Genomic DNA, 23,463 nt, shown 5'->3' with positions numbered 1-23,463 from the left:
CTGAAAAATTTTATAATATTTTAAAGATATTTTGAATTGGAAATTACATTTGAAGGAAAACTATGATTAAAACCTTCATTTAATATGTTTTATGCAGGGTTTTATATAAAAGGGAAAAAATTACTAAATAAAAATAAAACTTAAGATCTAAAGGAATTGCCAGGCTATGGGGCATAATATTTGCATTTTTAAATAATAATTGTAACAGGGAATAAATAATAAATATATAGACAATATAAATAAATAAATAAATTAATTAACATATGAGAAAATAAATAAATAAATAATGAATAATTTAAACAATAAAAAAAAAATACTAATACAACAAAAACATATATACATGTATATTTATAAATAAATAAATTATATACATTTATTGGTTTATTAAATTTTGTATTAATACATTTTTAAAATCGCTACATCTTAAATTAAATTTTTGGTTGAGAAATTCAATTTTTCTTGCAACTGGATATACACCGGTTTGTTTATGTAAGAGTTGAGTGGAAAAAAACCAAGGTAGATTTGCCATCATTTTCAAAGTTTTGTTTTGTGAAATTTGTAGCTTTTGAATGTGCGATTTTGCACAAGTTCCCCACACTGGACATCCATACAAAATTATAGCTTGAAAAACTACTTTACAGAGGATTATCTTATTTGATTTACTCAGGGGTGATTTCCTACATATAAGGGGGTAAAGCATTTTAGTAGTAATACTTATCTTGTTTAGGGTTTTTGTGATATGGTCACGGAAAGTTAATGTCTTGTCTAAGTATACACCTAGATACTTCACAGAATTAACCCACGGGATATCACAATTGTTAATTTTAAGCTGACCAAGTGGTAAGGCACAGGCTTTTCTTTTTCTAGTGAAAAACATGGCCTGTGTTTTTTCAGCATTAAGCTTAATTTTCCATGATAAGCTACAATTTAATAGCATAACCAACACATGTTCTTGAGGCTAAAGAATTATGTAAAATTTATTTTGTAGTAGACGAAATACAGTTAATTTTACTTTTTAAATGTTGGTGTTAGCAAATTTCAAACAATTACTATACATTGGGAACGGTAAAATAGTACAGCAAATAAATACGCAATGCATTAAAGTGCCAGACAGAAAAAAATAAAATGATTCAAAGTATATTTCCGGATATAAAGAGTAATTACTTAAATCATAACTGGCTCAGTGTTCAGGCTATTTTGACAGACAAAAATGTTGATGTTGACAAAATGAACTTCCAGGTACAACAGTTGTAACAGGGGAATCTGATGTCTTTTAAATCATAAGATACTGTTGTTAATGGATAAAAAGAGTAGACATATATGAAATGCCACCACATAATCTTCGATTAAGAATTGGTTCACCTATTATTTCACCGCGTGATTTAAATCCACCTAAATTACCCAACGGTACACTTTTAGTCATTAACCCTAGAAAGATAACAATATTTCATAGACCATAAGTGATGCACATGATCTATACGTCAATTCGACGTAGGTTACCTTTCTAAGGTTAAAAAGATCACAGGAAATATTTTTGAAGCCACCAGTTATATGTTGCATGTTCACGTGTAGGAAACCCGTCGAACCTATTTGTGTTGCCGAAAGACAGATTAAACAAAAACATTGTGCAACGACTAATGCTACATTAAAATGAAATTAAAAATGTCTATGTTTTAAAAGTAATAAACATTTTTACAAGATTTTAAATTATTCTACCTACCTACCTAATTTTTAAGTTAAAATGTCACATGAACTAAAAATTTTGTAATATACTCATTTGTTGCAAACTTATAAATACAAATAATAAAACATTTATTATACAATACAATTCTTTTGTATTGATTTTTGCTTTAAGTCAACTGTACACATCTACGTTAAACAGCAACGCGAGACCGGGTCAGCTAGTTATTAATAAAAATAAGTTTTATATCATATTTGGAATAAGACTAAATACATTAGTTATATAGAGCAATGCTTGATTTTTGTCTGAATATAGAATGCTTTATCCAAATCTGCATTATGTCAGAAAGGCAAATCTTCGCCTAATCCACCAACATTTCAACAAACAAAAAAATACTCTGAAGAATAAAGACTTGACTATATAGAACAGTTTTATCAAGTAATACAATTATTTTATTAATAGTTTATCATACACAAATAAGTGCTATTTTTAGTTTTTAAAAGAACATCGAGGATTTGACGTCCATCTTGTTCGTAGCACAAAGAAAGTTGGTCCAACAAAGTTGAATGAACGCGTTGAAGTAATTTCCGTTATTTTTGGTTATCTTTAAGTCTGTTTAGTGTACGTGGTTTTGGCTCGTAAACACGTGACTTCAGATAACCCGAAAGCAATAAATCAAACACTGTCAAGTGATGTGATCTGGAAGGCCAATCCATATCTCCAAAACGTAAAATGAGGCGGTCGGGAAACATCTCGCTTAAGACATTCATTGTGGCGATCGCAGTGTCAGGAGGTGCTTCATTTTGTTGAAACCAGACATTTGACGGGTAATGACTCGCCTTCTTCTACGGACCTCTGATTTAAGAAAAAAATATAAAATGCACTATTGAAGGTCACTGTGTCTCCTTGTTTCTTAAAAAGTAAAGACCAATAATTAATTTTTTTTGAAATTGCACATCAAACAGTCACTTTAGGGCTGTGCAACCGTCGTTCATGGAGGTTTTCTGCAGCATAACAACGGACATTTTGCTTATTACATAACCGTCGAGGTAAAAATGCTCTTTATCATTAAACGTTGGTGATAATCAGTGGGTTGCAAATGTTAAACAACTGTAAACTTATAAAGATAGAAGTTCAACTTAATTTGTTAAGCCTGAACTTGTTTGCGTGCCAAGCGTTCCGTGTTTTCGGCAGTTGTTATTCGTTATTTGAAAAGCAGTGACTCCTCTTATAATTATATTCTGATCAAGAACCGCACCGTGACGGCCAATGTTAAAATTAATTTTGAATGCACGCTGTAATTTCACTACCGACTCGTTGTTTTGAACAAATGAGTCGTACGCAAACACACGGTGAAGGCACTCCACTTCTCTATCGAATCGAATAAGACCTTTCCGACTTACTCACACTCAGCCTATGTCGAGAAATGCCCATCTATTTTTAGCCCTTATTACAGCTCTGTATTAACAGATCATGTATTTAATGCGTTTTAATCGGCTATTTTGTTTTGAAGTGTCATTCGGTGATACACGCCTTATTGCACTAAGATTTTTTTGGAAGTTTAAGTTTGTGCATTATTTTGACAAATATCTTTTATTTCTACTTTTGTAGAAATGAAATTTGTGAAATTGGTGTACCCAATTGTGGTAATTATTTTTTTACTTGGTCAAATGGTCCTTTTTCATTCTATTTGGTCATATTTTTCAGAAACGAAAAAAGATTGTCTACAATTTAAGTAACGAAAACGTTCTTTTAACATACTAACTTGTCTAAACAGATTTAAGCAACTTTGTCTAAATAATAGCCTTATTAAAAATATAAACTCTTGATCTGAATTGGATTTTGGGAACAGAGAGAAAATTATTTACTCATTACACAAGCCGTAAAAATTCTCAAAATCGAACCTCACTACTTTTAATAAAATTATTGTAAAATCAAACGCTTTACAGTTTGATTTACAATTTCTAAAACGAATGCTAGTTTTTTGTTGAATTTCGAAATTTCAATATCATCTTTAAATGTTTTTTTTTTCTAACTTGGTTCAGAGTGTTCCCAAAGATGAAGTAATGGAGTGGAAAATGGATTGATTTTGAAAAAACGATAAAATTGACATTATGTGATTTTTGGGGAGAAGTCAGTTTTTTCAATATCATCTTCAAGTTATTTTTTTTTTTCTAACTTGTTCAGAACTATCCCAATGATGAAGTAATGGAGTGGAAAATGGCTGGATTTTGAAAAAACTACAAAATTGACATTATGCGAATTTTGAGGAAAAGTCAGTTTTTTTTGGAATTACAAAAATTAAGGAATAGACTTAATTTTAATAACGTGCTAGTAACGAGCTTCAAAGTAATAGTGTTAGTGTCTGGAGAGCAATAGATTTTCTTGAATCATGTTTTTGCATTTACATTTTTAAGCTTCTAAACTTAGATCTCATCTTAAAACGCTTCATTTGTATGTTTCGTTATCTTTATTTGGGTTAATCTAATTTAAGTTTGTTAGGGATTTTGTGAGTTTATTTGTACGTCATTAAAAAAAATGTCATCTGCATAATATGGCATGCCAAGACAGATTTATTTCTATTTAATTTTTTGTTTATTCCCTTCTCTTTCGCACTTCATTGAAACAAGGAAAAATACGCGTTGCGAGTACCGATTTATTGTAAAAATTTTCCAATTTTCCCAAACTCAAACATGTAATAGTGGTCTTACCTCACAGCAGCCCTGTATTTACGTTATAACCAAACGTCATCCTTAAGCATGTCAATTTGAAATGTAAACGTCAATTTACTTGCACATTTTTTTTAAAAAGCGAGCGTTTCGTTTGCTTTGCTTATTTGCTTTCGATTTCGATTTGATCAGATGTGCTGTGCGTTGATATTTTATTATAAGTTTATGTTTGTAATTTAAAACTTCGATAATAGTTTCTAACTTTTTCACACTAACTTTAATCGAATCAATTTAATTGTGCTAAATAAAATAAGAAAAGTATAGAATTATGCCTACAGGAGAAAATATTGAGCCTGCTGGTGGTCGAGGTAAGAGCTTCTTTTTATTTGTATGAATCCGTTTATCCACCGCACGCAACCCTCAAGAAAGCTCAATTTTTGTGTGATATGTTTTTTTTTTTTTTTTTTAACAACATTCCAATTCCAATGTACAACGGACATTCTTTTTTTGAATTTACCGGTTATAAAATTATTTTTTTTGGTTAGGTTCAACCTTGTAATCGAATTGTACTTAAGTCTGAGGTCCGAGTCAAGGATTTAGGAAACATGAAATATATATGAAAAGCACATGGTTTTGTTGGAGTTTTTTTTTTTTTTATTTGATTATGATCCTTATTTGTATAGACTTTGATTCAGCCAAGAAACTAAATCAATTTTTAGTAATTAGCTGAAAAATCTTGAGATGATAAGGGAAGTTTTTAAAAAGAGAATTGCGTAGCTCCAATGACGAAATTCGAATGTAATTATATTGGAATAGGGTGCCAACATTCCATTTTTCGAGTCTCAATGTTTAGGTCCCAATACTGAGACGGAAATTGAAAGTCCCTAATGTTAATTGGTAAATAGGTATTAGCTTTAAAAATAAATATCGAACCTCACGAATTTTCCCCTACGGCGTATTTCTGTGAAAGTCTTGATGATGGATAATTTCTTTCAAATTCTGCATAACATCAAAATTAAAATTTATGGCAAATTTGCGATTCTTAAAAATAAAATTTAAAAAGGAAACAAAATATTAAAAGTTGACACAATCCTATATCCGTAAATGTTTGTTATGTTCTTGTTATAAAATAAATGGCACTCTTTATTGAAAAGATTAGGCGCCAATTATAGATACAGTTGAAATTAATAAGAAAAATACCCTAACTGCCGAACTTAGGCAGGTAAAAATAAAGGAACAGCGCAAACAATAGGAAACCTTTTTTTGTATTCAAAAGATTTTAAAAGATCGTGAATTTTGCATTAATTCAGACTGATTTCAATATACAGTGGCTCCCAGGACTAATCGGACAAATGAAATATAAATTTTCGCAATTCCTTTTCTCCAAGAAAATGTATGGAGAATGTAAAACAATACAAACATTTTATGTTAGGTTAGGTTAGATTAAAGCGGCTGCGGATTCAGAATCCACACACTTAGGCCAAAAGAAAAGGCCCATTGTGATACCACATGAATCTAGAGAATTACTTCTTACTAGTCGAACCATTTTGAGCTTTTTATAAAGCGAAGGAGATATTTGATATCCTTTTTAGCTAGTTTACTGGGATTTTCAAAAGAGTATTCTCCCAAATGAAGTTTGCGTCGTAGTGAAAGAGCAGGGGAGAGATTGTTTCCTCTTTTTCTTCGTCCATACAGCTCCTGCAGAAGTCATTTGAGGCTACACCAATTCGTATGTCTGCCTATAAGATAGTGTCCCGTAAGGACACCTATTAGGGAGCTCATATGAAGTCTGATTTGAGATAACAAGTCTTTAGAGCGCAGCTATCGGTATACCTATCTCCTCCCTTTCAGTTGAAATAGGCATGACGGTTCCATTTTTAGCGAGTGCATATGTTTTACAATTTCCTGTGATGTCTCTGTATCCCGATACCCAACAAAGGTGAATGTAAAATTGCTGCGCCATCTCCATAAAAGACGATCGACAATCGAGAGATTTGGTTGAGACACCGTTAAGAGATTTAATAGCAGCCTGACCATCAGAGAAGATGCTGATATCAGAAGATGATATCACAATTTCTCTTAGCCAAGAGAGAACCTCTTTGATCGCTAAAATTTCCGCTTGGAAGAAGCTACAATGATTAGGAAGGCGGAATGAGATGCTTAGATTAAGCTTTTCTGAGTACACAAACCTACCAACTCCCTCAATGAATGCTTTTGTCATCCAGGAGTTTTTTTTGTCTTTCCAATCATCTCTAGAAATTGGGGTTTTGAAATAGTGTAGTCTATGCACTTTGGTATAGAACCAAAGAGGTTCAAAATGATGGAGTGCCCCACATTGTTGTTGGTCCATTGAGATGAAGCGTTGAGTCTTATAGCTGTACCCGCTGCCACTTGTTTGCTGAAGATGTCGAGGGGTGTCAGATGGAGGAGATTGTCTAACGCTGCTAAGGGTGTGGTTCTCAATGCCCCGTTTATGCAGAGACATGCAGTGCGTTGAACTCTGCAGAGTTTGTCGTAGTATGTGACTTTCTCCAGTGCTGTCCACCATACTGCAACCCCGTATATAAGTATTGGTCGGATGACTGATGTGTATAGCCAATAGGTTATGCGAGGTTGAGAACCCCATTTGCTTCCTATCGCTATCTTGCAAAGGAAAAGAACTGCTGTAGCTTTTTTAATACTTTCCTGAATATTAGATTTCCAACTTAATTTTTTGTCCAATATCAGTCCAAGATATTTGGCTTCGTAGGTAAAAATTAGTGGTGCACCTTTAATTGAAGGAGGTACAATTACAGGGATCTTGTATTTCCGTGTAAAAAGGACGAGGTCTGTTTGTTAAGGATTAATACTAATTCCGCAGTGATCAGCCCATCTAATGAGCATATTGAGAGCGTTTTGGAGGAGGTCACTCAGTGTATTAGGATGTTCTCCAGTGACGGCGATAGCAACATCATCGGCATATGCAACCACTCTGTAGTCTTCCCTCTCAAGGGATATTAGTAGTTCGTAAACCACAGACCTTTTTGTGCAAAAATCCCACAACTTAGAGTTGATGATCCTGCTTTTTAGCATTAGATTAATCAGCTCACAGATTGAGTATTCAACGTTTAGGGTCGTCATAGCAGAAGTGATAGCGGATGTGTCAGAGTGTGCAAGGCTGTTTCCACCGATTTCACTTTGCAGTAAGCATGCTGAGACATCGATAGTCTTTTATCAATGCTATTACGTACATGGATATAAATCAATCGTTCCAGAGTTTTAAGAATGAATGATGATAGGCTAATAGGTCTTAGATCTTTCGGGTTGACATGCGAGCATTTGCCCGCCTTGAAAATGAAAACTACCTTAACTTCTCTCCATCGCTTAGGTATATAGACCTGATCTAGACAACTTTTGAAGATTATCTCAATAATGGGCCTGCACCGAGACACTTCCGTCTTTACGTCAGCCAAAAGATTTTAAATTTGACTCAAGTCTGGCGACTGTGCAGGCCGCTCCATAACTACCACACAGTTATCCCGAAACAAATCTTTGGCCAATTTGCTGGTGTGTTTTGGGTCGTTGTCCTGTTGAACATCGCAACAACATCTCTTCCTACATTATTTTTACATACAGTTGCTGATCCATTATACCTTTTATCCAGTATATATAGGACCAACACCGTAGTAAGAGAAACAGTCCCACATCATTATACTAGATCCGCCATGTTTGATTGTTTTTGTCGTATATTTTGGGTTAAATTCAGCATGTATTGGGTTCAATTCAGATTGTTGGGGCCTTCTCACGTATGAACGCAATCCTTTTCCACCAAACAAAATAATTTTGGCCTAATCTGTCCATAGAACATTCCTCCATTTTATTATGGGCCATTCTACATGGGCTTGCGTGAATTGCATCCGTTTGGTCACATGTTATTTTTAGGAGCGATAACTTCCTTAATCGCCTGTGCACTGTTTCTACACTTGCTGTCACATTTAACACGATTTTTGGTATAAAGAGGGTACTTGCTTCCGCCTACGTGTTTCGGATTTTATACTAAATGTTAAGGCATTGCGGATCTTTTTATTTGAACACCCGAGGATTTGCCTAATTTCCGAATAAGTTTTCCCATTAGATGTCATATTTTTAATGGCTTTTCTATCTTCAGGCAACGGCCCATTGTTGCTCAACATTATTAAGATTTTTATAAATTACATCAAGAAAAACTTAAATAGTACAAACCTATGTAAACAAATTTGTTTGACAGAAAATATTTCAAAAATAACAGGAGGACTCGCATCGGTGTCAAAATGATTCGCCTTAGAAAAGTTCTGTACAAAAACTAAGAAAAAGTCGGTATTTTTAAAAAAGTCAAAGAAAAATTAAATGAACACAATATTTACGTCTGTGGATTGAATTATCCGTAAGTCATAGCATTAAAGACACTAAAATCAATAAAATTGAAGGTCCGCCAAATATTACTCTACTCATGAACAAAAAGATGTCCATCTTAAGTTCTAGTGGAAATGTCAGGAATACGTGTTGACCAAATGAAGGAAATTCTAGCGGAAAACAATTTAAAGCTTGTCTCAGGACTTGTTTTAAAAGCCGACTTTCAATTGCTCTATGCCGACTTTTCTGCCCTAAAAACAAAACAAGACGAGTTATCTGCAAAAGTTGTCTTCCTTGAAAATCGGAATAAGATACACAAAATTACCGACTTATGTAAAAAAGCGTAGAAGACAACGTTGTAGTACATTTGCCTACTGATCTTCACATCGACCCAGTTAAAAAAGCCAAAACCGTATGCGCTAACTACTCGACGGAAATGAAAACAACACTGAAATTGAATCCGCGCACAGAGTAAACCACCAAAACGCACTACTGCAGTAATTGTTGTCAAATTGAAGTCCCGATCAACAGCTTTAAATGTTTTAAGCAACGCGAAGAAACTTAAAGGAAAAAAAATAAGTATCAACAAAGATTTAACAAACAATGCCCGCCAAAGAAGAATTAAGATGGTATCCATAGAATGAAAATCTTCGTAAAAGACGATAGGCTGTATGTGGAAGACGCGCAAGTATGGGGGTAAAGATCGTTTGAAGCTGTAGAAAAGTTCCTCCGTTTTTTTATTAAGAGTAATTTCAAGTTGCCAAGTACGACGCCCAATTATATGTTACATCTTGAATAGGAATAGGACCCCTCTTTTTAGACACACTTAAATTACATTTGAACTACTTGTCAAGAGTTTTGGAGATCAGCTACGAAAGAATTCCGCAAATAGTACTCACACAAGCTTTCAATTCTGAAGTTTCGTGTGTTAAAGAGTGGAAGAAACTGACAATTGAATGCTCAACTACCTTTTCAATATCAGCAGACGAAAGTATCGAGGTGCTTAAGTTGAATTTTGATGATTTGCTTAAAAAAGTCGGCACCATGATATACGATAAGTTTATGAGTGAAGCTGAAGCATCTATTTACAGATCTTACTACATTAAGGTTAACCATTTATTGAACCACAACACCTACGTCTTGGCCAAAAACAGTACACAATAAATCAGCTTGTTATTTCAAGTAAGAGGTGAACTTATCAATTTGAACTGCATTCCTCACCTACCAGAATTGCCAATATTGTGCGATTTATGCAATTGCAAAGATATATTTCATTTCCTGGGAGTTTTTCCAATACTCAAGGAGTTCCGAAAGCGCTATTTTGGGATAGATATACTCGATTTAGAAGAAACGATCAACATCTTGAATGGAAAACTAGGTTGGGACCTTCTGTATGAATACTCATTGAACGCTCTTCTCGCTAAGGTTTTAAAGTTTGAAAATTGCTCAAAAAAGAAAGCCGACACCTATTGTCTTCGTCGTTTTTTTTTTTTAAATATTTCATTAAAATTATGTTCAAAAGTGTTCAGATGGATATTTTTTCAAAGGTTTGTGACCTTACATTTCAAATGCATGAAAAAAAATGGTTCCATTCAAAACTAAAATAATTTAATTTTTGTATTCCAAATACCTCGATTTTCACCTCAAAAAAGAAATCGGACACTTGGCAGCACTGCACTTTTTTTCTTTTTTTTTTAACGGATGCCGTTAGTTTTTGTTATGTCAGGCGAATACAAAATATATTCAATTTTAAAACGAAAGTCAAGATGTAAAGATAACGTGGTTACACATCAATAGAAGTGCGAAAAATTGTGATTAAACATTTGAAGAAGGCAAATCGGTTCGTTGTATAGCAGAAATTGTAAAAAGAAGTCCCTTTACCGAAGGGGACATTATAAAAAGGTATAAAGAAACAAATTCTGTGAAAATTCCTCAAAATCTGGAAGACCAACAAAAAATTGCCGATGAGCGTTAAATTGTTAAGCAAGTGCAAAAGTTTCCTCTAATAAGTGCACCAAAGTTAACTGCTGAGGTAAAACAATATTTAAATAAGGATGTCAATTCGGAAACCGTAGCTTTACGAAAAAGCAATTTCCATGGAAGCGTTGCCCGGAGGAAAACGTTTATTAGCCAGCAAAACAAAAAAAGAGAAAGAAGTTTGCCTTACACCATCAAAGTAAAGAATTTTCTTTCTGGAAATTTGTTTTTTTTTTTTCAGACGAGAGTAAATTTAATTTATTCCGATCTGATGAACAAACAAATGTGTGGAGTAACCCAAATGAAGAGCTCAGGGAAAGAAATCTGCGACCAACTGTAAAACATGGAGGAGGCTCAGTTATGGTTTGGGGTTGTATGGCCGCTACTGGTCCAGGAAATCTTGTATTTATAAACGGAACTATGGACTATATTGTTTTTACCAAAACAACGACCCCATGCACAAGGCTCAGAACATACGCTTGTGGCTCCTTTATAATTGTCGCAGTGTGCTTGAAACCCCACCACCTGGAGACTAAAGATCTATTTGGAAAACCAGCTGAAAAACTACAAAATTTCCAGCAAAACGGACCTACAATTGGCCTTAAAATGTGAATGGGACAAAATTCCAGGTTTTTTTTGTGAAAAACTTGTCCAATCAATGCCAACAAGATTGATTTCGGTAAAAAAGAGCAAAGGTCTGCCTACAAAATATTAGTTTATTGTTATTTTCTTCATTTTTTGTTTGGTTGTAATTTTTGCAAAAGTCATACATGAAGTGTCCGATTTCTTTTTTGATGTAAAATATGCTGGTGTTTTTTTTAAACCTAGATTTTAAGAAACCGTTCTTACGAATACATTTTCGTTTGTTGTATTTTATGAACCTTAAATAAGAAATATTTAAAATATATAAACCGTATTTCGTTAAGTTTGTTTAAGATTTTTTTTTTTTTTTTGAGGTTTTAAGTGGAAAATTAAAGCTGTCCGCTTTCTTTTTTGAGCCACTGTACAAATATGTTTATATTCTATGATTTAAGTTTAGAGCGAATTCTTGATTGAGGGTTTATAAATAGACAAACTTTTAGATAAGATGCTTATTTTCAATTGAAAAATTGTTGTTTTTGCATTCTGTTTTCATAACTAAAATGTTATCCATTAGAAATAAGTAAATCTCATGCTAGCATCTGGTCTTGATAATGAAGCCATAGCAGATTAACTCAAACCTCAAATACCCATTAAAACATCGATGACCAGAAATTGAAATAATATTTAAATAATTCTGTGTCTAGATCGTCATCTTTGCTAAGACTTATGGTATTGTTTTTTAAAAAGAGTTTCTTTCTTGTACTTTTATGTCACTGTTGCTGTCAATTTATTTTCATTTCTTGTGTGGTTTTTGAATTTTTTATTTTATTCCATATAATTGATCCATTTTATTATTTGAATGCCAAGCAAGCTAATTAAAAAATTTGTAAATTTTTATTTTCAGTAACTCGTTCTCTCCGAAAACGTTTAACATCTATTGACAGTGATGCACCCAGCAGGCCTGGAACTCCTGTCAATGTAAATCTTCAAACAATTCCAGAGACAAGTAATTTAAACTAGAAAATATAATAACTTTTGATCTATTTTTTAATATTTGAACTGTTTTTTTTTCTCTCAGATACTCCAAAAAAACGTGTCACTCGCCGAGCTTCTTTAAGCCATACCCCATCAACATTAACACCTTCCAAAGAAGTTACCAATACCCCTGGTCGTCGGCTTACTCGACGAAGTAGTGTCAATTTTTCAGAATCAGATGACCAATCAATACAACCACCAACAATTGCAAAACCAACTATTACTGCTGTCAAAGAAGAAGAGCCCGAAGTCGAAACTCCAAAAGAGAAACCGAAACGAGTATTACGTTCGACTTCGAAATCTCCCAAGGATCAACCAAGAAGTACAAAGAAAAATAGTAATAAAACACCGAAAAACAAACAAACAAATCAACACGAGCAAGAACTTGAAGACGAAAATATCATTGTTTTAGATGATTCCATTGATAATGTGGCTTTAAAAAGTTCCATGAAAAAATCAAGAGTTTCGATTAAAAAAGAGAATCTAAGTATTACCGATATGGAAAAGGAAAACGAATCAACTCCGAAAAAGAAATCTCCAAACCTATCAACTTCGGGAAATAATTCAAGGAGAAAAAGTATCAATATTGAAACACCCAGTCCAAGTAAAAAAGCAGAAGATGAGACGCCAGTTAAATCCGCATCAAAGAGAGATTCTATACGAAAACAAAACACCCCAGAGCAAGTAATATCTGAAAAAGGTAGTGGAAGGAAAAGCAAAAGTGCTCAAAAAGAAAAACAATCAAGTGATGCTAAAAAATCGCCATTGGTCTTTGATAAAATAGAAACATCAGGAAAAAGTCCTTCTAGAAAAAATCTCTCTTACATCCCTGCAGAGAGAGGCGTTGCACGACTTAGCCTTTCGGATACTAAAAATCAATCCAGTCCAGCAAGGTCTGTCCAATCGGCCAAGAAAAGTCCAGCTAAGAAAAACCATCCAGAACCTTTAAAAAACGTTGCATTCAATGAAGAAGAAGACGAAAATAAAGTTAAAAGTGTATACCCAAAGACACCGGGTTTGGTTAAGAGCAAGAGTTATATTCTAGATGGATCATCAAATGATGTCGATAAAGATGATACTTACAAATCTAGAAAAGATCAGTCCTTTGAAGCAAACAACGGCACAAAATCTGACAAAGAAAACTCAGATAACGAAGAAGAAATTACAGGTCTTGACTCAAAAACACCCTACAAATTGAAACTAAAGGCAGTTGAAAGCAGCACACCCATTCAAAACTCCCCGCAAAAGCAGAACAAAACATCAGATCTCCAGGAACAACAAAAAGAGAAATCGGCTAAGGGAGAAGAACAACATGAAGAAGGAGTTATTGCTTTTCCCAAGTCCTGGACTAGCTCTGTGTCTGGATCTGTTGCAAATACTTCGAAAATCGATTGTATTCTGCCTGAGAAATCGTTGGAAGAAAAACAGATACTGGAAGTAAGTATTTTATAAATTTCTGCATTTCAATATTGAAAGTTTAGTGGAATGAATGTCAGATATTAAGAGGTTAAAATTCGCAGCGGGTATATACTGCACTTTTGTGAGAATAACATGGTTAGGTTAGGTTAAAGTGGGTATCCATGAAGTGGACACACTTAGGCCAGTTTAATGGCTCATTGTGATGCTACATGAATCATGAGGCTTTCTCCTAAGCTCAATGGAACCAGTTTGAGTTTTTTACTAAACTAGGCTGTTTTTCTAATATGATTTAAATAGTTAAAGAAGAATTCTCCTAGGTAATTCTTGCGTTTTTGAAATAGAGCAGGTCATGTACAGAGAAGGTTAAGAACTGTTTCTTCCTCGTCCATACAGCTTCTGCAAAAGTCATTTAAGAATACGCCTAGTCGCAGTGTCCAGTTATGACAACTATTATCGAAGCTTACATACGATCTGCTAAGATAGCAAGCACCTTGATAGATTTAAATGTAGTGTTTGCTTTGAGGCGAATAGCAGAGCTTGCAGCTATTTGTTTGCTAATTATATCAAGAGGTGTTAGGTAGAGTAAGGTGTCCACTGCGGCAGATCCGCTTATACATAGGAAAGCTAAACGTTATACTTTATTTAATTTTCGCGGTTTATAGCTTTTTCTAAAGCAGTCCACCATGTATAGGCGATCACCCTGAAACCTTCCGCATCCAGTTAGGATATCATTCAGCACTAGGTTCCAGAGGAGAGGGGATAGAACACCAACTTGCGGTGTCCCTCTATTAACGAATCGTCTGCCAGAAAAGTTGTCCAGTTTTGAGTTAATTATTCTGCTAGTCAGCTTTAAATGAATTAACTATCCAAGTGAACTCTACGTTTAGAGATGTTAGTGCAGATGTGTCCACGTTGTTAAAGGCACTTTCGATGTCAAGGAAAGCAACCGTAGTGAACTCTTTATAATCGAGGGAATATTCGACGGTGCGTACTAAGGTGTGTAACGCTGTTTCCACCGATTTACCTTTACAGTAGACATGTTGATACGAAGACAGAAGTCTTGTATCAATACTTGCCCTTAAATGGATATCAATCAATCTTTCCAAGGTCTTAAGAAGAAATCAGGATAGACTTATAGGTCGTAGATTTTAGGATTGGCTTGCGAGAATTTACCTGGTTTGGGTATAAAAACAACTTTTACTTCTCTCCATGCCGAGGGAATATGGACCAGGTAAAGACAGCTGTGAGAATAGCATAGTTGGGAATGTTATTCAATAAACCAAAAAAATATGTTTTTAAAAAGGATCGTTTCATAGCGTCCAACTCGAACAGACGCCTTCTGGTAAGTTATTTTCAATACCGTTGATGTAAAGGCCAAACATTTGTTGTTTACACTACACTAAAACTGCTGACATGTTAAATAGAAGCTGTTTATAAACTCGAATGAATTTAGTAGATATACCAATGACTGAAAGCTATTGTTGAGAGGGCTACAGGATAACAACTGTCATTGAACTGGTAAGAATAAAAATAGGAGATACCTCAATAAACATTTTATTCAGTTCAAGTTCAAGAAACTCCGGGGTTGCATTCTTGTGAATTAAATCGGAATACCATCCGAACCCGTTTTGTTTTGTTAATGTTTAAAAAAAGAGTTTAGCTCAGGAATTAAAATGTTGGATAGGAAAAACTACATGTAATTTTTATTATGATCTGCAAAAAATAGGCTTTCTAAATACGATATTAATAGGTCCACCATCGGTGATTTGATGGTTTATTTAACCGAAGAGTATAACAAATCTTACATCATTTTGGAAAAAGTAAAATTATTGCAATGATATTTCAAAAGCATTTGATAGAGTGTGGCATCATTTTTTTTTATTTGCAATGGCTGTAAATTTGAGGGTAGACTATTGTAATATTCGTGGGCTTAGTAGATGAGGATTTCGATCCAACTGAATCCTTTATTCAAGGGTGTAATTTAGTTCCATTATTCTTTTCCCATCATGGTCTCGCCATATATATTAGGAATGATGTTGCTTAACAGTTTCTGCCACAATATGATGGTATTTGCACCAATTCTTTTTTCAATTGTATGTGGTTTAAATTTTCCGTAAATAAGTCATTCACTATTGATTTCTTTATCGAAGCCCCAATCTAGACAGAGTGTCGACTTCTCGTGAATTCAGATTCCATCCAAAGAATTGTTTCGTCATATCCTCGCACTGAAATCGTTGTTACGGGCGATTTCAATGTACACAATTCTTTATGGCTTTAACATTCGGGCCAGACAACATCCTAAGAGTGTGTGCTGAGATTTTCGCTGAGTTGAACCACCTAACTCAGCTGATCAACGAGCCTACTCGAATATCGGACGTGGTAGGTCGAGCAGAAAACACTCTTGACTTGTTTCGTACCTCTGACCCTGATAAGTATGATATTATGTTCTATTTCCTCATATCTGACCATAATGTCATATCAGCAAATTTCTCGTGTCATAACTCTCAAGTTAAAGGAAGAGCTCCTAAGAGAACCGTTTGGCAAATACGAGAAAGCCAACTGGTACGGTCTCAATAATTACTTTAGGATCTTTAACTGTACGCTATGCTTCCTCGATACTGACGTTGATGCCAGCATTGATACGATCACAAGTTTGATTCTCTTAGGAATGAGAACTTTTATCCCGAATAGGGTTAAAACATAATATCTAAGAAAAACGCATGGTTCGATGCAAGCTGTAAAGAGTTTAAGAAGGTAAGTTTTCGTTGTTTTGAAGCCAATCCAACTGAGGAAAACCGGAATAAGTTTAAGACAGAAAGGCCTGCAAAGCCCATATTTGACGGACTAAATGTTTACATGACCAAAAATTACGACAAAAAATACTACAATGTCCCAAAGGCAGTACAAATTTTTGGTGATTCGTAAAAAACATGAGGAATTCTTCGTTTTCGTCGGTTCCCACGCTCGTTGTTAATGATACTCCATTTGTTAGCTTTCGTGAGAAAGCTAATCTTTTTGCTAGACAGTTCGCCCCTAATTCAACGCTGCCAGTGAGTGTTATGACTTCGCCTGTACTTGAGCGAGTTAGTGATTCTATGGGGCCAATTTTTTTTTGCACTCGTACTGTGGCGAGAGTCCTAAAAGATCTTAACATACATAAATCCCCTGGTCCAGATGGTATCCCCGCTATTGTTCTGGAGAGGTGTTCTTCAACGCTGGCAAAACCACTCCGTAAGCTTTTTATCTCTGCTACTCCTCAGGTCTCGTTCCGAGCGGATGGACAAAAAGCACTTTTCCATCCTATTCCCAAAAAAGGCGAATCTTCCTCACTCTCTAATTAACGACTGATTGCACTGATTCTTTCCATGATCATGGAGAGGCTGATTAATTATCAGCTCAAGAAATATCTCGAAGATCAATATCTTTTTATTGACCGGCAATACGGCTTTCGTAGGAATAGGTCCACTGGTGATCTCATGGTTTATCTCACCGCACAGTGGAGCAAATCTTTACATCGGTTTGGAGAAAGTAAGATTATTGAACTTGATATTTCAAAAGCATTTGATAGGGTTTGGCATCAGGCTCTCTTATCGAAAATGCGTGCTTTCAGTTTTCACGAATCCCTGCTTCATTGGATTAGTAATTACCTTTTGGATCGTTCAATACAAGTTGTATTGGATGGATTCAAGTCTGAAAACTGGATTCAAGTCTGAAAACCACAAAATAAATGCTGGTGTGCCCCAGGGCTATGTTCTACCTCCAACACTCTTTCTCGTTTTTATTAATGACCTCCTGTCTGCAACTTCTTATTTAATACATTGTTTCGCTGACCATAGTACTCTTAGCTTTTCATATTCGTTTTCAGACTCACATCCCTCTTCTTCAGACGTGGAACTGCAAAGATAAAATATTATAAGTTTATTGAATTCCGACCTAAACAGCATTGTACAATGGAGATTAAAAAAACCGCGTGGAATTTAATGCTTCGAAAACCCAATGCTGTCTTGTATCATTTAAGCGAGATACAACCCCCTTGCCATTATCCATGGATGGAACTTGCATCGAGGGGACTGAACATCTTGATATTCTCGGTATGTGCATCATCAACCACCTTTTGTGGAATGTGGAACGATCACATAAGCGATGTCGCCAAACATGCTGCAAGATGTTTGGGTTTTCTAAGGCGATGCAAGAAGTTTTTCTCCCCCTCTGATCAGGCTGTTATCTACAAAACTTATATAAGTCCGTAATACTCGCGCTTCTAGGAATGCTCATCAGTATTCCCTCGAGTCCAACTTCGGTCGAACTGTCAAGTACAGAGATTGGTTCTTTAGCCGTACTACGCGAATGTGGAATACCCTACCACACTCAGTTTTTCCCAGCCATTGCAGTATTCAGGAATTCAAAACCAATGTGCACCGGCACCTCTTTTCAACCTCTTTCTCCTCTTCCTAGTGCTCAGACTCTGTCTTTACATAATAAGGGTAGTTATATTCCCTTGTGGTACCTGCACTGCCTCTTGCGAGCAATTAACAAATTCTCCAATAGTATTTCTTGTCATAAAAAGTGCTTTCACAAATTTTCCGTTCCGATTCGGCTTAAAACTGTAGGTCCCTTCCATTCCTGACAACAGTGCTCGCACACAGGAATGGTTGAGAGTTGTAAGTCACTAGACCCTAGTTCTCAACGGACTGTTGCACCACCTAACTCATTTATTTATTTATGTCCCCTTGAGTGTGCGCTTATTATACAAAAAAAATCAAACTCTCTGTCGTGCTTTTGGTATAGATACATTTATTTTTCATTAGATTAGAAATTACCATTCAAGTCTGGAAGTCATTAAATAAATGTTGATGTTCCTCTAGGGCTCAAATTTGTCTCCGACTCTATTCTCTAAGAAACTCTTGCCTGCTACTTTTTATCCATTAAACTGTTTCGCTGATGAAAATTCCTCAGCTCTTCACTCTAGATCAATCTAAAAATTCTATGCCTCAATTTCGTATCTAATGTTATTTAATTTCTCCCATTTTTGAAAATAAAGAAAACCAATAAATCACAAAGTAATTCATCAAAGAACAGCAACACAAGTAACAAGCGTTCTCACGATCCAGACGTTTCTGAAGCCGAAGACGATATGCTCGAAGAAGACTGTGAAGACTATGATGATGACGATGAAGAAAACAACCAAAATGCAGAAAAAACTATATTCCTAGATGATGAAGCAATGGAAGTTGCTGATGGTGAAGAATCTATGGACTCCGAAGAAAGGGCATACTTGGAAGAGAACGAAGTTCCAGAATATGGTGAATCAATTGGTAGTCAGGACAGTGAAGAAGATGGTGATGATTGTGATGATGAGCCAGACGAAGATGATGCTTCATTTGTAGTTTCCGATGATGAAGTTGTCGAAGAACTTCTAAGCTCCGAAGATGAAGTCGAAATGAAATTAAAAACAACCCAACAAAAACCATACAAACGAATTTATCAAGAGACTCAATCATCAGATGAAGAAGAAGTTGCACCTGGCAAAGATGACACTGACTTTTGTTTGTTGGTTGATTCTTCAGCAGAAGTGGGTGATAAATCTTTAAATAAGTCATTGAAAAATAATTCTGCTGATATCAAAACCAAATCGACCAAAGACAAATCTCTGAAAGAAGTCAATGTTGAGAAAGAAGAAGATGTTTCCAAAAACAAAAATGAAGATAAAGACGGTGCAGTTGAATCACCTACTCAAGATATTAGTGAAAATAATACTTCTAAGAGGGTTTCAAGGAAATCTGAAAGTAAAAGCAAGGCTGATGTTGAAGATATTCCATCAGAAGAAGAAAGTAAGCTCAAGCTATCTGTTGACGATAATGATTCAGATACAGATATGCAAGAAGAAGATGAAGAAAAATGCCAAAAGAAGCCAGAAGCATCATCAAATGTTGAAGAGGTAAAAGAAACCAGTCTACAGAAGTCACCTAAAAAGAATAATAATAAGTCGCCAAAACGTCTCACTCAGTCTCCAAGGAAGAAATCCTTAACAACCGAAGATTCAGCTTGCGAAGCAGATTTTGAACTTATCACTGAAACATCATTGAATAAATCACGAAAATCCATAAATCCATCGGATAATTTGGAAAATCTCAACAAAAGTGTGAGGAAGTCCTTGAATGAAAAGACTAACTCGAAAGATGAATCGAAATCACTATTGAAATCGCCGAAAAAGTCAAGGAAACTAAGTACTGCTGAGAGTGGTGATACTAGTGATGATGACTTACAGAAAAATGAGCAACAACAATCACCACAAAAGAAAAGACTTACTAAATCCCCAAAACGAAAATCAATAACTGCAACTGCCCAAGATGAAAGCGAAGATAATAAAAACCAATTAAACACCACTAAAAATTCAAGAAAGTCTGTGACTAGAAAATCGATTAGTATTTCAGAAAACGAAGAAGCTCACAATGTTAGTCGAAGGAAATCTGTAGCAAAATCTGATTCATTAAATGAGGCAAAAGAAAACTCTAAATCTCGAAAATCCTTGAATGAATCCAGAAAATCACTGATTCGAACCTCAACCGAAGAAACAAATGACCCTGAAGACCAAAGTACAGTGGAAAAAACAAAACTTTCATTAGATGAGGGATCTGAACCAGAGGAAACATTGTCAGCTTCTGAAAATCCATTGGATTCTTCTGCTGGAAAGTCGCTCAATTCTTCGAAAAAGGCAAGAAAATCCTTAGACAGAAATAGTTTGCAATTGAATGAATCGTCAAGCGAGCTCAACAAATCTAAGCGACGAAAGTCAATTGCTCAGCAAAGCATTATTGAGAAGGCACATGAAAGTTCATCTGATTCTCAAGAAGACGATAATAAAGAACAACTACCGCATGTAGAAGAGTTAAATAAATCAAACCGCAGAAAGTCAATTGCTCAGCAAAGCATTAATGATAAAGCACATAAAGATTCAACTGATCCAGAAGATGAAAATGACGAACAATTGCCGCCTGTAGAGTTAAATAAATCAAACCGCAGAAAGTCAATTGCTCAGCAAAGCATTATTGAGAAAGCACATGAAAATTCATCTGATTCTGAAGAAGATGAGAAAGAAAAACAAAACGAGTTAAATAAATCAAACCGCCGGAAGTCTGTCTCTCGAAACAGCATAACCTCAAAAGCTATCATCGAAAGTTCTGTTGATTCAGAAGAAGAGAACCACGAAAAATCATCTCCTGAAATAACTGACAATGAAATGGAAAGTGGTGACGAAGGTGGAGCCCAATTTTCTAATGATGATGAAGAAGAAAATGTCGCCGAAAACAACAAACAATCAACTTCAAAATTCTTGGATGAAAATCAAGGAAACAAATCATCACTTAATCAGAGTTCCTCTTCGCGTAGAAAATCAATCGCTGGCAATGAAAGTAAATTAGACGAAACTTTCCAATTGGATCCAAAAACTAGCCTATCGTCTTCGTTGCACGAAACGTTACATCGCAATGTTCTGAGAAAGTCGCTTAACCAAAGTCACAAGCAAAAGAAAGCAGACAGTGATTCTGAAGATGAAAATAAATCCTCCCAAGAAGAAGAAACAGAAGTAAATATGAAACAAAAAATTGTTTCCGAAAAGGGTTTGAGTGTATCGTTGAATAGCATTCAAATAAAAAAGAAAAAGCTCAAAGAAGCTAAAGCAATTCGTAATTCCTTCACAATTGGTGTTTCTGTTCGAAAGGAACCATCCGACGATGAGGATTCATCAGAAGCTGAGCCTAGTGCTGCTAAACAACATTCTGCGAAAAATGCCGCTTCTTCGTCGTCAGAAAATGATGATCAATCAGACCAAGATCAAAATTCATCTTCATCAGAAGGTAAACTTCTTAATTTAAGCGAAGAAGATGTTTTGGAAAAAGTCAAAGATGTCCATCAAGTTGGTGCCTACAAGCCAAGAAAATCAATGGGCACTTCAATCATACGACCTGCTTCTCCATCAGATGCTGATAACAAGCAAAAGAAGCGAATCAAACGTACAAGTCTGTATCTTCAAGATGAAACTGCATCCAATTCGTTTGTTGAAAATCTAGCCGAAGAAAGAAAGAAAATCAGTGAGAAGAAGAGAAAATCAAATAGTTTCTGTGGTGTTATTGCACCATCATCGGCTGATGGAGATGATAAAGATGAAGGGATTAAGGTGAAAGAACCAAGGTCAGAGAAAAAATTAAAGAAAACTTTCGACCCAGAAGAAAAAGTCGAAACTGTTCAAAATGTTCTCAGTCGATGTGAGCAAATGATTGAGGCTGCAAATGAAGCGAAACGTAAAGCTAAACTTCAAGCTAAGAAGGTTAAAGTTAAGAAACCAAAATGGATGGACAAAGAAGAAAAAGCCACGAAAGAAACAGAAAAGGAAGTAGAAATTCCATTGGTCAGTAAAAAGGAAATCAAACGGAAGGGTAAGTTATTCAATTTGAAAATGTTCAAGTTCTTTATATTCATAAACAACTTTTTATTTATTTTTTAGAAAAAATGAAGAAGGAGCTAGCAAAAGCTCTTAAACAATCAGCGTCTGTTCTTACTAAAGCTATGGATCCAATACCGAAAGCTAAACAGGTTAGTTTCATTGTTTAAATAAGAAATATTTAAAAAAACAAAAATAACGCGTACATAATACAAACTTGTATTAAATTAAAAAAAAATATTACTCTATTTTACAGCCAAAACTTGAAACCACTAATATCAATCCATCAAAACGATTAGAAATGGAGTTCCTAGATTCACTTATGGAACTATCAAATGCCAATAAGAAAAAGGCAAAAGGTATATAATTACATTTAACTAAATAAACCTAAATAATATATTTGTTTGTTTTGTTTATAGAAATTGAAACAACTCCACCATCTGATAAAGAAAATTCAAAGAAAAAATCCAATAAACAGAAATACAAAATCGAAAACATACACAAAAGAATTGAATCAGACATAGAAACATTAGAGACTGCATGTGGAACAGTTCGTGTTGAGCCATCAACTCCGAAAAAGCTACGTTATCAATATGGTTTCCGTGAAAGTCCAAAAACTCCAGTAGGATTCAAAATACAAGACATCAATTCCACTAATAAAAAATCAGACAAGAAATCTTCTCGAAAACTCAAAACTACTTCGGGTTCATTTATCGAAGAAGATCTTATCAATTCGAAGGTGTCCAATGCAAATGCAAATTCAAATAAACCAAGAGGTCGAAAGCGTAAGATCCTTAATATCGAAGAACCAAACCATACACTTCCAAAAACACAATGGACCCCGTCGGGAGTTTTTGTCGAAGAAGACTTATCATACGCCCGTCCATTGGCCAATTCAACAGCTACTCAATTTTTAGTAGCTCCCTTAAGTAGTGGGAAAAAATCGAAGACAGTCGAAATTATATCATCGTCAACATTAAATACAGCCCTCAGTTTTAAGAAAAACGCTATAAATAAAGGAGTACGGAAAGGTTCCCGAGAAATTTTGCACGTTAAAAACCGTAAAATTGTTAATAATCAGTTTTAGATTATCTTGTATCAAACAAAAGAAAAACACAAATCCAATCGGTGGACTTCTGTTATTTATTATTAAAAAAGCTTGCACATTTCGGTTGTCCGTATTTTGCGTCTACCCTAAAATCAAAAGGAATTTTGTTTATGTTTGTACTATTTACTTTTATTATTAAGTTTTTTTTTTTTTTTAATAAATACAAATCAATTATATGTTT

The 23,463-nt window shown here is 34.9% G+C and overlaps 1 protein-coding gene across 1 annotated transcript; it reads left to right on the top strand.

Annotated features, from left to right (window-relative positions):
- Window positions 1–4,493: 4,493 nt before the first annotated feature.
- Window positions 4,494–23,458, top strand: LOC129939622 (protein slender lobes-like). The gene is made up of 7 exons (XM_056047707.1): window positions 4,494–4,718; window positions 12,185–12,286; window positions 12,359–13,752; window positions 18,776–22,169; window positions 22,238–22,326; window positions 22,431–22,533; window positions 22,594–23,458. Exons 1-7 carry the CDS (start codon window positions 4,679–4,681, stop codon window positions 23,259–23,261), a joined length of 5,790 nt encoding a protein of 1,929 aa, XP_055903682.1. The 5' UTR covers window positions 4,494–4,678; the 3' UTR covers window positions 23,262–23,458.
- The last annotated feature ends 5 nt before the right edge of the window (window positions 23,459–23,463 follow it).

Source organism: Eupeodes corollae, chromosome 1 (genome assembly GCF_945859685.1).
Source record: "Eupeodes corollae chromosome 1, idEupCoro1.1, whole genome shotgun sequence".
NCBI lineage: Eukaryota > Metazoa > Arthropoda > Insecta > Diptera > Syrphidae > Eupeodes > Eupeodes corollae.
The sequence above is the reverse complement of the archived record's forward strand: the minus strand, read 5'-3'. Positions and strand labels throughout refer to the sequence as shown.

Bases quoted from the DNA above. Each gene is read 5' to 3' on its own strand.
- LOC129939622 (XM_056047707.1), top strand. From the start codon at position 4,679: ATGCCTACAGGAGAAAATATTGAGCCTGCTGGTGGTCGAG. The intron at 13,753-18,775 runs GTAAGTATTTTA...TTGAAAATAAAG, and splicing joins AAGAAAAACAGATACTGGAA to AAAACCAATAAATCACAAAG. The intron at 22,170-22,237 runs GTAAGTTATTCA...TTTATTTTTTAG, and splicing joins AAAGGAAATCAAACGGAAGG to AAAAAATGAAGAAGGAGCTA.